General features: G+C 49.7%; 1 protein-coding gene across 1 annotated transcript; it reads right to left on the minus strand.

Moving 5' to 3' along the window:
• Positions 1 to 2,639: 2,639 nt before the first annotated feature.
• Positions 2,640 to 3,116, minus strand: LOC115319606. The gene has a single exon (XM_040207867.1). The coding sequence runs from the start codon at positions 3,114 to 3,116 to the stop codon at positions 2,640 to 2,642; it is 477 nt and encodes a 158-aa protein (XP_040063801.1).
• Positions 3,117 to 15,166: the final 12,050 nt, after the last annotated feature.

Genomic DNA, 15,166 nt, shown 5'->3' on the forward strand with positions numbered 1-15,166 from the left:
ATTAAACTTGAGGAAGAAAACGAGAAGGGAGTGTTGAAGTTTAATTATCCCCACCAACCCGCTCATTCTGTCTTTATAAAGGGTTATCTCTTTTGGAAACAGCAAAGCCCGGAGACTGACATTAAAACGGGCGTGTTGGTAAATGTACTTCTGTTTGTATTTTGCCCGGAGACTAGTTGGGTCGAAGTCAGCCTCCTTGTCAACTATAACCGTTTGTGAAGAGGGGGCTTCTCCCGAGATGAAAAGTCAGCGCCGGCTGACGTGTTCTTTTGAAAAAGGGAAGGGGAAAGAGAAAGTTTGAGTAACTGCAGAAACTACCTCGAAAGCTCCTCTCCCGATATGAAGCTTCAGGCATAGTCTCGGTTACCTTCTCGCGCATCGCCTGCTCGAATCTATTCTTCACTTTGTTTCGCACAGCCACTGTTCCGCACAGCCGTCGTGGATGTGCGTAATAGATGGAGGAACAGATTCGAGCATCATCTGGACGCCGTCATCCTGCCAGACTTCAGTGTCGTGGGACCGACTCGTGTGTGTTTCTTCGCCCCGCTGAACTTTGTTTCTCGGGTGCGGTTTTTTCTGAACGTTTTTTTTTTTTTTTCAATGTTTTCTTACTAACTGTTTGTTAGCACTGTTCAGTTGTTGGGTTTATTTCGTCATGGCTTAGCGGCCTGGCGGTGATGTAGAGAGCGTGTTCGCACGCATTTGGTTGCGTCCCGTTTAGGGAATGCCCGGAGGAGTTGGTTTTTGTTCTTGCCATGTGCATAAATTATTGATTTTTTTTTTGTTTTACCTTTACGTGCCGTCGACTTCTTTGTCTGACTCTCCACCAGGCGTGGACCTATCGCCTTGCCACCGCTCGAACCTAAATACTTTATTTTTTTTAACGCAATTTTCGTTAAGATCGGAGTTGGGCAATTTATTTCCTATTTATTTATTTTTATTTCCTACCCCTCTCCATGACACACTCTCTGTGTGTTTCAGACCGTTTCTGTGTCACCACTTTTGTGTATTACGGAAGTGAAAGAACATTCCCTGGTGACCTGTGCGATGTGCGGTGAACAAACCCCAGTGTTTGGTTTCGGAAAGAATTGTATATAATATATCGACGATGTGGTGACTTTCTTTGTCTTAGTAATATGGCAGCTAATAGCTAGTCGTGCTATTTTACTGTGAATGGTTTATAAATCGAAACAATACAACGTCTGTGCCTTTTGCTTATTGAAAGTCTACTAAGCCTGCTGATTTGGTTAGATATGTATCTCGTGGTTCCCGCTCTGATCAAAACATACATAAATATTCAATACAACAAAATTCGTTTATAATTGATTACAAAATGCAGAAGAAAATTCAAGAAAACTCTTTCACAATTCATAGAGACGCATGGATCGCTATGTCTCACTTAGGTCTTGCAAAAGAAAGACGTCTTTTTCCGATATTGAGGCCTTAATATAAAACATACAAACAAAATATATACTTTCTAGGCTTGATTTTCGTGTAGACAACTGTCATATCTACATTTGAACCAAAAATAAAAAAAATAAAAAATGGGTTTTTTGAGAAAATCAATTTCAAAAACGGTACTTTTTGGTTTTTGCATAAAATTAACGTAAACGTACCGCAAAGGATACTTTATACAGCCGAGTCATTTTATAATAAATATAAAGGGCGTGTTTTGGGCTCTCCGTGGACATAAAAAGTATTGATGTAACCCAAGTAGATCGCCAGTAATTAATTGTCAAAGTTCGTCAACAATTGACCGAGGGGGCGTTTTTGACATTTTTACAGAAAAAAAGCAAAACGCCTAAAATTATTTTATGGTATTGGAGCCTTTTAAATGTGTCCACAGAGTGCTTTAAAAAAGATAATATAATGTGGACTGAAAATCCACGGCGGGAGATCATGCGAAACATCCAACCCACGACGGGTGTGAAAAACACTGTTTTTCGCCGCGGCCTTTTTAAAAATTCCTAAGTCGCGAACAAAGAATCCGACGAACCTGCGGTTTGTGGCGACCGCGGTTTTAGAAACGGCGCCATAACATATATTTTTTTCATCGAAATTAAAAATTCGACCCTTTTTGCCTGCACGATTTGAGATGAAACCACCCATATATATATAAATATATGTGCAATTACGAGTGTGCCCGGTTCGGACCGCCCGCCTTTGTGCCCTGCGTGCCGTACAAGGTCGTGGGTGTGTGGTTGGGTGGAGGGCTTATCGCCGGTCACAGAGAGTCAGGATCGTGTGCTTTGGGCGTGCTCGAAGATGAGGCCGCCACTGGTCTCGTCCAGGTTTTGTGTATGCTGTTTGAACTTTTATTTTTATCTTTTTATCTTTGTATTCTATGTATATTTTGCCTTTTTTGTTTTTCTTGCTTCTGCGGTAGTTCGCTCGGGGATCCGGACATTTCGGTGCAGGACGTTTCGGTGTAGGACTTTTCGGTGCGGACTTTTCGGTGCACGGACGTTTCGGTGCACGGACTTTTCGGTGCACGGACTTTTCGGTGCACGGACTTTTCGGTGCACGGACTTTTCGGTGCACTGGCCTTTCGGTGTAGGAAGCAAGCATAACATCTGAGGCCAGACCCAAGATTTTAACTTGAAACATCGTTTATTCACAAAACACGTGCAATAAAAAATTTAGAAGGATACGTTACGAGCAACGCCTTTGAGAAATCGAAGAGCATGGTTGCGGTCATACTCTCTAGCTAGTGTCCGTAGGCGCTCGGAAACCTTCACATACTTTGTTGCCGGCTTGAATCGCTGCCCCATCTCAAGTTGTTTGAGCCGGTGAAGCTGCATGCAGTCCTCTCTTTGTAGAACCTCCAGGAACCTCCAAAGAGACGGGTGAGAGCACTGCACATGAGCCTGGAAGCCCCTGTGCCATGCTTCCACCGAGTTTGTGGTCTTGGAGTCGCACTGGAGCACGGTGTCATGGTGATTCCAGAGTTCCACTGGAAACTGTGCGTCTCGCCTTCCCCCAGCCGTTGGCCGTCCTATGAAGGTATCTTCAAAGTAATCCATCACTGGTTGCAGAGCTGAGTGTACGCTGGTCGCCAGTTCGGTGAAGATATCCTCCATATCACTCCGGGATACCACGGAAAGAGCAGGTATCATGCGGGCCTCCAAGTTGATTTGAGGATCACAGGCGTATAGTTCTTGCAGTCCTTCAGATTGAACCTTGCGATAAACGCACTGCGATAGATGAAAGAAGCACCCACGCACGTCGGATGTTGGCAAGACTGTCTTGAAAGCGTTAATGTCTGTAAGTTCGTAGTCCACTATTATAGTACTTGGCTCGCAGACCCCTCCACAGTCGCTAATAAGGGCGAGTAGAGCTCGCGTGTACGTACGACCGTTTTTACGGGTTAGCAGCATATAAGCCGCGGGCAGAACAGTTCCGCCAACTTCACAATGTAGGCTGTAGACTTGAAAGAACAGTTCTGGTGCAACCTTGAATGTACAGTCGGCAAACCATTTCTTGGATGTCTGAAGAACTGCAATCATCTGCGGACTGCAGAAAATAAGGAAGCGGTCCTGATCTTGCACACCGAAGTCGAATACAAGAAACCTCGAGCCGTCTTTCTTCGACGCGTAGTTAGCTGGAATGGCAACGTCTTCTAACCTCAATTGTAGGGGTACGGGCCTTTGCTCCTTGGCACGAACTCTCCTGCACGTAAAGAAGTTGAGATATCGTTGGCAATTTTCTGCTATTTTTATTTCACAGTCTAGAGGTGTTTAGGGCGTAGCCCCTCGTAGTGTTTAAAATCGTACATTGCACGCATTTCTTATTCACATGTGTCACTGTTTTGAACCATCACGGTTCAAAACAGTGACACATGTGAATAACAAATGCGTGCAATGTATGATTTTAAACACTACGAGGGGCTACGCCCTAAACACCTCTAGACTGTGGAATAAAAATAGCAGACGACTAAAGAAGTAAGAGGGGGACAAGACTGCTCATAGTCGTGAACTGTAACGCGCGCCTTGGTATTTATTCTGTTTTTATGCGGAGCGCCGTCCTGTTCCCTTCCTATTTTGCTAGTCGTTTGCACTTTTTTTTTTATTTGACAGTCTAGATGTTTAACCGGCTAGCGCATCAGAGGTACGCGTTTAAACACTTTTTTTAACTGTAAAAATAACGAAAGTGTAGTAAGTATTTTTCCCAGTGCCATTTCCCACACCTCTTCTAAACTTTCTCCTCCCAAAATATATAATTAAGGTCTATATTGGCAAACTGGGTAGCAATTGTAGTAGCCTATAAATGCTTACCTCAATGTTCTCTTGATGGTATCTTGAGGTGGCAGGTAGCTACACGCTTCCGGCGTCATCTCGGTGATGAGGCGTCCGACAACGGCTTGGTTGCATTCTTCCGTTGTTTTGGCTCTCTCCTTCATTGAGGAGTAAGCCAACTTGGCTTCTTGGTCCATTTGGCAGGTGGCATGAGTATGTTCGTTGATGAGTTGCACGACTTCCCGATCAATGGTATGTGCTCTTGCCTTCCATTCGAGCTTCCTGCTGCATGTCCAATATGTCTGCGAGGAATAAAAGGTGAATTAAATCGAAGTCGTTTAGAGCTTGAACATTAAGGGCTGTCCACACTGCCCCATTTTCTTACGTTAAGTTACGTTACGAAATATTACGTTGAAGTCACCGGGATTTCTGTGCTTCATATTAAGTTAGGCTACCAGTTCAAGCAAAAAGCATGACACGCAACATTCGAGGCAGGAATGTTTCGGTCGTAACGTAACTTAAAGTAAAAAAAATTGGGCAGTGTGAATCAGGCTTTTGTCTAGTATTAAAAGGAAGCTGAAACACTTCCTAAAAAAAAAAAGGAGTGAGAGGTGAAGTTTGGCGTATTTTTATGCCTTGAATCTGAATATCAGGTTCGTTTGTTTCCGAAGATGCAACTAAACACGAGAAAACACGAAGAGCCTCCGACCAGTCGTGACGTCATACTAGAATCTTTTGGCAGCCAAACGCGTGTCGCGCGTGTGGGCAGCGCGTGCAATTGCACGCGTTGCCAGGTATATTCTCCCGTACTGACACCAGTCGCAACGTCTCTTTCTGACTTAAAAAAAAAGACAAAAAAAAAACAACAAAAAACAAGAGTGCGCGTACATATCGTTGACAGGCGCTGTAGATACGTGAGAGCGGAGGTTCCGAAAACTTCTAATATGACGCCCCGCCCCGGGAAGGGGGGCTTCAGTCGTACATTAAAAATTAATTTCTGCAGGCTCCACGAACCGTATTGAAAAATAATCTCGATATTTGTGATCCTGGAGGTCAAATTAAGACGATTTAGGAGTTTTCCCTCAAATACAAAACCGCTCCAGTTTTCTTCAATAATAATTAATTAAGAGTCATCCCATCATAGTGATGTTATTCTATTCCATATACGATTAGGCCACAAAATACGCTAAAAATATGCTAAACAAATTTATTGATTTCGCAGTCTTTTTTTACAAATTTGAAAACATATCGCTATTTAATGCTTTGGGCAAACAGCATTCACCTTCTCTTTGAAGCAGCGCTCCTTGTCGTATTCAAACCCTTCGTGCAGAAGTTTGGACCCTCGACATTTACTTCGCAAGTAGACCGTCATCCTAAAGCTACCACCTCGACCCAACCAATATCAAATGAAATAGGACGATGACATGCAGATGCCGCGCTTTTATCCTCGTTTTTGGACAGTAGTTAGCGCTGTACCAACGTTCCTGGGGCACCAGTAGGTTTTGTTTCGAAGCGGACGTTGTAGATAACGAAGTCTGTGGTTTGGGGTTGGTTTGAGGTCCTTGAAAGGGAACAAAAGATTGTGTTCCGGGTGTACCTTTCGTTTATACCCAAGCAGCGCAGATTTTGGTCAAGCAATGGCCGATGTCTGGTGATGGTCTTTTGGCCAGTGACCAGAGAGTGGCCGTTCATTGGCCAATGCTTGGCCGACGGCTGATGGCTAGTGGCCAGTGGCCAATGCCAGATAAAGGACAGTCACCGGCCAGTCTCTGGCCACTCTCTGGCCACTTGGCCAAGGACCATTGCCAGCCATTGGCCGATGACTGACACACTCTGTGCTGCTTGGGTGGCTTTAGTGCTATTTCTAGAGGTTTTTGTGAAGGCTACTTTTTCTAAGCGGACCTTGTAGATAACAAAGTGTGTAGTTTGGGGTTGGTATGAGGTACTTAGAAGTGAACAAAAGATTCGTGCTTATCACACTGTTTCTGTAACTGCATAATGTTCGGAAAAAACAAACGAGGTAGCTGTGTTCGACACGTCACTGTTTTCGTACCTTATCTTATTGGCTTTAATTTCAACCCACTCTATTTTACACTAGTCTTGGGTAGTTTAGAAATATGATCCTCATTGTCCTTTGCGTGTCCCCGTTGCCCTTCTTTTTTGTTTCCTAGTTTAATTTTTGGAAAGGTTTTGCCCTTTTGTGTCCCCTAGTGTAAGGGTTCAAAGTTGCTAATGGCTTGAAAGGATTTTGACCAATTCACTGTTGCTGCCTTTAGGTGTTATAAAAAATATGTTTCAGAAAAGACCGTGCACCGAAACCTCCGTACACCGAAAAGTTCTTACACCGAAAAGTCCGTGCACCGAAAAGTCCGTTCACCGAAAAGTCCGTGCACCAAAAAGTTCGCACCGAAAAGTCCTACACCGAAATGTCCTAGACCCGTTCGCTCGGTATTTGAGGTCTCACTATTCAAGTCCCGCTTGAGGAAGAACAGTCCCCCTTCAAAACGTCACGGTTTCTGTATAACTTATACATGTTGAATTAAACCTTCCAGGTTTGTTTGACCCTCGGTGGCTTCTACTTTTATATATATATATATATATATATATATATATTGTGGGAGACAACGAGCCACGCTGAACGTGGATGGACGGCCCCGTGAGCGGCGAGGAAGAAGAGAAAGGGACGCTCGTGGTAGGTGCGCGTGGACAGAGTTCGAAGGGCCGTGACGAACGAAAGAGGCGGTGCTGAACGAGCCCAGGCAAGACCCGGACCCGAGGGCAACCGTGGCCTTCCACAGCATCGACGGCACAATTTGAGTATTTATAAAGTGTTTCTATGATAGCGCTCTTTGTGTGACTTCCTCGGAGCGAGTAGAACTAGGCCTGATCGGGAATTGACAGGCGACCTACATAATTGGCGCTTCCAACGTGGGGCCCGATCAGTCTGCCGTTGTTTTTTTTTCGCTCCCGGGGAGCCCCACGAATCGCGATTTCTAAGTTTAGGTTTGTTTTGTTTCCCCATTTGAATTTTTTTGTTACTCCGCTGGACATCAGTGTTTAACGTTCTGCCGCCATGTCCAGGTTACGGAATAAGGCCGCCCATCCCGAGGCCTCAACCCAGTCAGTGGCGGATATTGACTCAGACGTGGGAGAAGGCACGAGTGGGGAAGCGAGCGTCGCGGCAGCGCTAGAACCCCCAATTCCGGCGGTGAACACGGGAGACGTCAGCGAACTAATGCACGCCATGACGGCGATGTTCGCGACGTTTTCTAGACAGATGGGTTTGGCCCCAGGGGTGGTGAATCCCGCACCTACGCCCGTGCCTCGCCCGCGGTTGAGCGTGCCGACGCCGACCTATTCGGGCTACTCCGACGCAGCATCGGTTCACGATTTCTTGCAGGACCTAGACGCGTACATTGCCGCGTTGGGCGCGTCGGATGAAACGGCCCTGATACAGATCGTCCCAATCGCGTTGACGGATGACGCAGCGCGTTGGAGGCGAATGCAGAGGCCGTTCCTTTCGATGGCAGATTTCCGGACACGATTCAGAGAGGAATTTCTGCCTCCCGACTATGAGATGCGGATCAGAGATGAGCTAGCCAGCCGTACTCAGCATCCGGACGAGAGCCTCGTAGAATACATCCGCGCTCTCCAGGAGCTCTACTCCAGAGCCGACCCTACAGCGTCAGACGCGGAGAAGGTAGCTAGGGCGATCCGCCAGTGTCACCCTAGATTTAAACCCTACTTGCGCGGACGTGACTTCGCTGATCTGGAAGCACTTGCCAGAGAGGCGCGCATCGTTCAGGCGAGCTTGCTCGCCGAGTTGACGTATCGCCCCCCTCCACGCGCAGAGGAATCTCTGGAGCCGGGTTGCGCCTGGACAGGACGAGGCGCGGGAGCTTGCGACGACTCACGTAAGCCGTACGTGGCCGTTACAGGACATAGGAGTGGCGCAACTGCTGTGCCCCGCGCCTTAGATCCCTTCGCTTTTGAACAGAGGCGCAGAGCAGCTAACGCGGGCTCTTCCAGAGCGCATCCCTGTAGGGGAGGCGGCGCAGCCGACCACCGCGGAGTCGCGAATCATTACGAGGGTCGCGGGAACTACAATGACCCCCGGCGCGACACTGCTTCGCGTGATGGTAGCGGCGGACGCTCAGCACACAATGGCAGGAGACAGGTCAGGTGCTATAAATGCAATCAGCTTGGGCATATCAAGCGTCAGTGCACATGGACGGCAGCTCCCCCCCATGGTTCTCAGGGAAACGGGAGAGGCCGGCGCCACTAATTGGACTTCCCGACTCGCGGTTGCCGGCCGCTGCCGAGGCCCCTCATCAGTCTGCCAACGGGGCTGGAGTTGCGGTCAGCGACAGGTCGGTGTTTGCCCCGTCGGCATGTCGAACTCAGGATTTGACATCTGAGAAGGGGCCGTACGTGCGCGTCGAGATCGGTGGTAACATTTACTACGCACTAATTGACACCGGTTCGACTCTTTCCCTGATCGGCGACAGAGTCTACGAAGACTGTCGCCGACGAGCACTTCACGTGCGGGAAGTTTCCACCACGCTGCGTTTAGCAGCAGGATCGGCTAGGGCACAAAGCGCTATACGCCTTCACCTTAGCCTCGACGGCAGTCGAAGGAGGCAGCGTTTTCTGTATCTGCCAGGCATGCAAATCCCTGTGATCTTAGGACAGGACTTCGTCTGCCGGGAGGGGATTATCATAGACTTGAAGAATAACGGGTACCACTATAATCCGTTGACTCCCCTTATCCCCTTTGCCGTCCCACCGAGTTTCGGTCAGGACACAGAAAGCTCACTCGTCGGATCATGAGAGGAGCAAACATTAGCTGCGCGAGTCGTATCGGGAAACGTTGAAGCGATTGTCGCTTCTTACAACGGGCCGGTAGAACAACGGCGTAGGTTAGCAGACGCCTTGCATCGACACGCAGCTATGTTTACCGAGAGGCCAGGACTTACAAACATTTTACAACACAGAATCGACACAGGAGATGCTAGACCATGGGGTTGTAATCCCAGACCGCTGAGTGCGCACAAGCTAGCTCTCCTAGATAAGGCTCTCGATGAGATGATAGACACAGGGGCCGTGAGGCCGTCACAGAGCCCCTGGGCTTTTCCGGTAGTCTTAGCGCCAAAAAAAGACGGTACCGCTCGTCTCTGCGTTGACTACCGCCGACTTAACGAGATGACACGAAGGGATTCATATCCCTTCCCATCTATTGAGTCCATCATGTACTCGTTGGGTAGCGCGAGGGTTTTCACTACCTTGGATTGTAGCAGAGGTTTTTTGCAGATCCAGGTAGCACCACACGATGTCCAGAAGACGGCGTTCACCTGTCACAGGGGTCTGTTTGAGTTTATCCGCCTTCCGTTTGGATTGTCTAACTCGCCATCGAGTTTCCAACGGCTTATGGACATCGTGCTGGGGGACGCGAAGTTCAACTTTGCCATGGCATACATGGATGATGTCGTCGTATTTTCAAGGTCATTCGAGGAGCACCTAGCACACCTTGAGATTATCTTAAGCAGAATGAGCAAAGCGGGATTAACGATTAATCCAAAGAAGGTTCAGCTCGCAGCCTCAAGGGTCAACCTCTTGGGTTTCGTCGTAGATGACGGTACCTTGAGGCCGAACGAGGATAAGTTGAGGGCCATTCTTGATTACCCACCACCGCGCGACGCGAAGAGCCTTCAAAGGTTCCTTGGAATGGTCGGTTTTTATCGGCAGTTCATTCCAGGGTGCGCTGGACTCACACGGCCACTGAACCTGCTGCTCCACAAAGGTTCAAGATGGGCCTGGGGCGGAGAACAAGAGGTAGCTTTCTCTTCCCTCACGAAGGCGATAGCAGCCACGGCCAGCCTGTGCCTGCCAGACCTTAACCGTCCGTTCGTGGTACAGACCGACGCGAGCGACTACGGGGTCGGTGCGGTGTTATTGCAAGAACATGACGGACAGCTGCGCCCGGTGGCATTCGCCAGCCGAACCCTTACACCGCCAGAACGCAATTACAGCGTGACGGAGAAGGAGGGGCTGGCCGTCATGTTTGCTCTAAAGAAATTCGACCTGTATTTAGACGGGACCACCTTCGTCATTCAGACAGACCACGCCGCTCTCACCTGGATTCAAAGGTTGAAAGAGCCGGCGGGGAGGTTAGCTCGGTGGGCACTCACTTTGCAGCGATACTCCTATACTGTCGAGTACCGAAAGGGCTCCACCAACAAGGTTGCAGACGCACTTTCTCGGGCGCCCCATGATAGTGGTTGGAAGGAGGAGACGCAGCCAGGGGATTGCGAGAGACGAGCTTCCTGCGCGGCCGCTCATAAGCGAGACAGCGGGAAGGGATCGATGCAACAGGAGCTCGTCGCAGTCTTAGGAGGCCGCACGAGGGAACAGAGGATCGTGGCTTGGGGTGAAGTGGTGAGCAAGGAAGAGCTTGTCGAGGCCCAAAAGGCAGATGGTTTTTGTCAGCGGGTGTTGGGGAAAATTGCGGAAATAGCAAGCAACACCGGGAACGCTGGCGGTCAATTTAACGAACATATTGATTCATACTTGCTGGGTCAAGACGGCTTATTGCTCCGCTACATTCCAACAATCGACGACGAGGAGGGGAACGACTCTCCGTTCAGGGTGGTGATTCCTAGGAGGCTACGGAGGCGGTTTATCGGATACTTCCACGACTCGGCTTTGGCTGGTCATGGCAGCGGCAGCAAGACTTTTCAAAAGTTATGTCGCGTCGCGACCTGGCCGGGGATGAGACAGGACACACTCCGATACGCCCGTAGCTGCCCAGCCTGCCAGAAAGCGAAGCCGCGAGGGGGAAAGCCCCCAGGCCTGATGCAGCCTGTAGTGAGTCACTACCCGTGGGAGATGGTTGCTTGCGACATCATCGGCCCACTTCCAAAAAGTCCCCGTGGGAACCAGTATTTATTGGTAATAACCGATCATTTCTCAAAATGGGTGGAGTTACACCCGCTGAGGAAGCTGGTCTCGGAGCGCATCTGGGAGAAGTTGTTGGAAACTTTCATGCGCTTCGGTACACCCACGTGTCTCATCAGCGATAATGCTAGCTATTTTACCAGCAGAGTGTTCACTGTTCACCATACCATCCTCAGGCTAATATCACTGAGAGAGTGAACCGAAACTTGAAGAGCATGCTGATCACACTAACGGAGAGACACAGGGACTGGGACGAACACATTGTCGAGATGGGTTTTGCAATCCGGACGACCGTGAACAGATCTACTGGGTTAACGCCTGCGCTTCTAAACTTGGGTAAGGAGCTATCGTCTCCGCTGGAGAACGGGTTACGAAATAACCAAGGTTCGACAGAACGCCCACTCTCTAAATACGCGGCGGAGTTGAAAGTTCGCCTTTCGAATGCGTTGCACGACGCCCGAGAGAACCTCGTTGCAGCAAGGATCGAACAGGCGGCCCAGTACGATAAGACTCATCGTCACCTGGAGTACAAGGTGGGGGACTTGGTCCTCAGGAGAACCCATCCTTTGAGCAATGCAGCGAGCGGATTCGCAGCCTCACTTGCTCCGAAATGGGAAGGGCCCTACGTGGTAAAAACACGACTGTCACGTCTTACCTACAGGCTCGCTCAGGAAAATGCGAGCGAGGAGTCTGGCCCGGTCCACATTACAGACCTGAAAAAGTACCATCTTCGTGATCGGGATGACGATGAACGAGAACAAAACGAGGAATCCTCCGTTCCGCGTGAGTCTCGCGCGCGACCGGCAACGCGGCCTAAGCGCGGTAGCCGAACAATGCGCGAACCCGTCGGTGAGAGATCCGATAGGTGCTCTGCGCGGCGCTATAATCTGCGGCCTAGAACTTGATCTAATCTTTGCAAGATGTTAATAGAGCTTGTTCTGTCCAGAAATGCCCCCCGGAGGAACCAGAATGGGCGGCGCCATCCGGGAAGGCGACCTTCCACTTCCCGGGATACCGGCGGAGCCAGCTGGCCCAACTCCCAGGGTGGTTAACCCTTCCGGCAGAAGACCAGTCAGACCAACGCACCGGGTGGCCAACCCGTTCGGCAAGAAAATGGCCAGACAAGCCGACAGGGTGGTCAACCCCGTTGGAAGGGGGAACGGCCAGACCAACCAACAGGGTGGTCAACCCGGTTAGCAAGGAGCAAGACGGACCAACCGTCAGGGTGGTCAACCTGGTTGGCAGAGACGGGGTGAGCAATCCCGACGTCGACCACGTCAACGAAGGCAGGGTGGCGGAGACGCGGAGGACCGGAGAGTCCCAGGGACACGCTGAAGGACGAGGTGCTGAAGACTATGCCGGTGCAGAAGCAGACGCGTGCCGGCCAACACACCCGCTTCAAGGCCTTTGTGGCCATTGGGGACTTCAACGGCCAGTGCTCCAAGAGCTCCAAAGATGTGCCAGTCCTGCCATGTGCTCCCAAGAGGTGGCCACGGCCATCCTTCAAGCCATCATCCTGGCCTAGCTGTGCGTCATCCCCGTCCGTAACGGCTGTTGGGGAAACAAGAGTGGAAAGCGCCACACCGTGCCCTGCAAGTGCCCAAGAAGCTGCTGCACATGGAGGGCATCGAGGTCTGCTACACCTCGGCCCGCGTCTCGACGGCCACGCTGGGCAACTTTGCCGAGACCACCTACCTGGCCATCCAGCAGACGTACAGCTACCTGACCCCGGACCTGTTGCGGGAGCGAGAGCTCATCAAGTCCCCCCACCAGGAGTTCACCAATCACCTGATGCACGTCCACCGCCACCAGCAAGGCGGAGATGGGCGACTTGGAGTCCAGTGACTCGGTCCAGGGACTCCGGATGCTCCGGACGCCCCCGGAGTTTGAGGCTTGAGGGGAGGGGAGTGTGGGAGACAACGAGCCACGCTGAACGTGGATGGACGGCCCCGTGAGCGGCGAGGAAGAAGAGAAAGGGACGCTCGTGGTAGGTGCGCGTGGACAGAGTTCGAAGGGCCGTGACGAACGAAAGAGGCGGTGCTGAACGAGCCCAGGCAAGACCCGGACCCCAGGGCAACCGTGGCCTTCCACAGCATCGACGGCACAATTTGAGTATTTATAAAGTGTTTCTATGATAGCGCTCTTTGTGTGACTTCCTCGGAGCGAGTAGAACTAGGCCTGATCGGGAATTGACAGGCGACCCACAATATATATATAAACGAATATGTGCAGATGAATGAACCGTACTTAATCCAATGAATTAAAGAATCCAAGTTTTCAGGAACCCGCCGAAAGCCAAAAAATGGCGGAGCCAGGATTTGAACTCTGGGCCTCCCAATGTCCGGTCGGGTGTGCTAACCACTACACCACTCCACCTTAGCTTTCTGGCGTTTCCTACCTGTCTTATTAATGCACAAGAAACGAAATGTGTCCAATCGGAGGTGTTCTGGAAACACACGCCGCCGCGTGGAACGCGGTACGACGCTTAGTGTCACGTGGTACGTGCTCGTTTGTGCTCCAGAAATCCTCCCACTGTTTGTCTCGCCCCGTGTACATGTAGTATTCTTTGTTTATGAGCTTTTAGAGACACGGTATCATCATCATCTGCGAGAATCAAGAGCCACGTTATTGAATATACAACACGGGCACTTCATGTCATCGTACGTGGTCTCCGAGGGGGATATAAACGAATATGTGCAGATGAATGAACCGTACTTAATCCAATGAATTAAAGAATCCAAGTTTTCAGGAACCCGCCGAAAGCCAAAAAATGGCGGAGCCAGGATTTGAACTCTGGGCCTCCCAATGTCCGGTCGGGTGTGCTAACCACTACACCACTCCACCTTAGCTTTCTGGCGTTTCCTACCTGTCTTATTAATGCACAAGAAACGAAATGTGTCCAATCGGAGGTGTTCTGGAAACACACGCCGCCGCGTGGAACGCGGTACGACGCTTAGTGTCACGTGGTACGTGCTCGTTTGTGCTCCAGAAATCCTCCCACTGTTTGTCTCGCCCCGTGTACATGTAGTATTCTTTGTTTATGAGCTTTTAGAGACACGGTATCATCATCATCTGCGAGAATCAAGAGCCACGTTATTGAATATACAACACGGGCACTTCATGTCATCGTACGTGTTCTCCGAGGGGGATATAAACGAATATGTGCAGATGAATGAACCGTACTTAATCCAATGAATTAAAGAATCCAAGTTTTCAGGAACCCGCCAAAAGCCAAAAAATGGCGGAGCCAGGATTTGAACTCTGGGCCTCCCAATGTCCGGTCGGGTGTGCTAACCACTACACCACTCCACCTTAGCTTTCTGGCGTTTCCGACCTGTCTTATTAATGCACAAGAAACGAAATGTGTCCAATCGGACACATTTCGTTTCTTGTGCATTAATAAGACAGGTCGGAAACGCCAGAAAGCTAAGGTGGAGTGGTGTAGTGGTTAGCACACCCGACCGGACATTGGGAGGCCCAGAGTTCAAATCCTGGCTCCGCCATTTTTTGGCTTTCGGCGGGTTCCTGAAAACTTGGATTCTTTAATTCGTTGGATTAAGTACGGTTCATTCATCTGCACATATTCGTTTATATCCCCCTCGGAGACCACGTACGATGACATGAAGTGCCCGTGTTGTATATATATATATATATATATATATATATATATATATATATATATAAAAGTAGAAGCCACCGAGGTTGCTATATATATGTATATATATATATATATATATATATATATATATATATTTGTTTTTCAAGAGACGATGCGGTTGCCACGGAGACGCGCATGCGCAAAGTTCGGCAGTCTATGCGGGAAGCGAGAACATGCTGCTGGGAGCCTTTCAGCTTTCAGGCAGCTGTGCATGGGCGCCGCCATAACCGACCTTCCGTTTTCGTTTTCTCTTATTCCGTTCGCTTCACTTTATTATTGCCACGGCAGGACAGGTTATTGCCATAGAGTTATTATAACA

Source organism: Ixodes scapularis, unplaced genomic scaffold (genome assembly GCF_016920785.2).
Source record: "Ixodes scapularis isolate PalLabHiFi unplaced genomic scaffold, ASM1692078v2 PGA_scaffold0__279_contigs__length_252992795, whole genome shotgun sequence".
Lineage (NCBI taxonomy): Eukaryota > Metazoa > Arthropoda > Arachnida > Ixodida > Ixodidae > Ixodes > Ixodes scapularis.

Coding starts and splice junctions, on each gene's coding strand:
- LOC115319606 (XM_040207867.1), bottom strand. CDS start 3,116: ATGATACCTGCTCTTTCCGTGGTATCCCGGAGTGATATGGAGGATATC.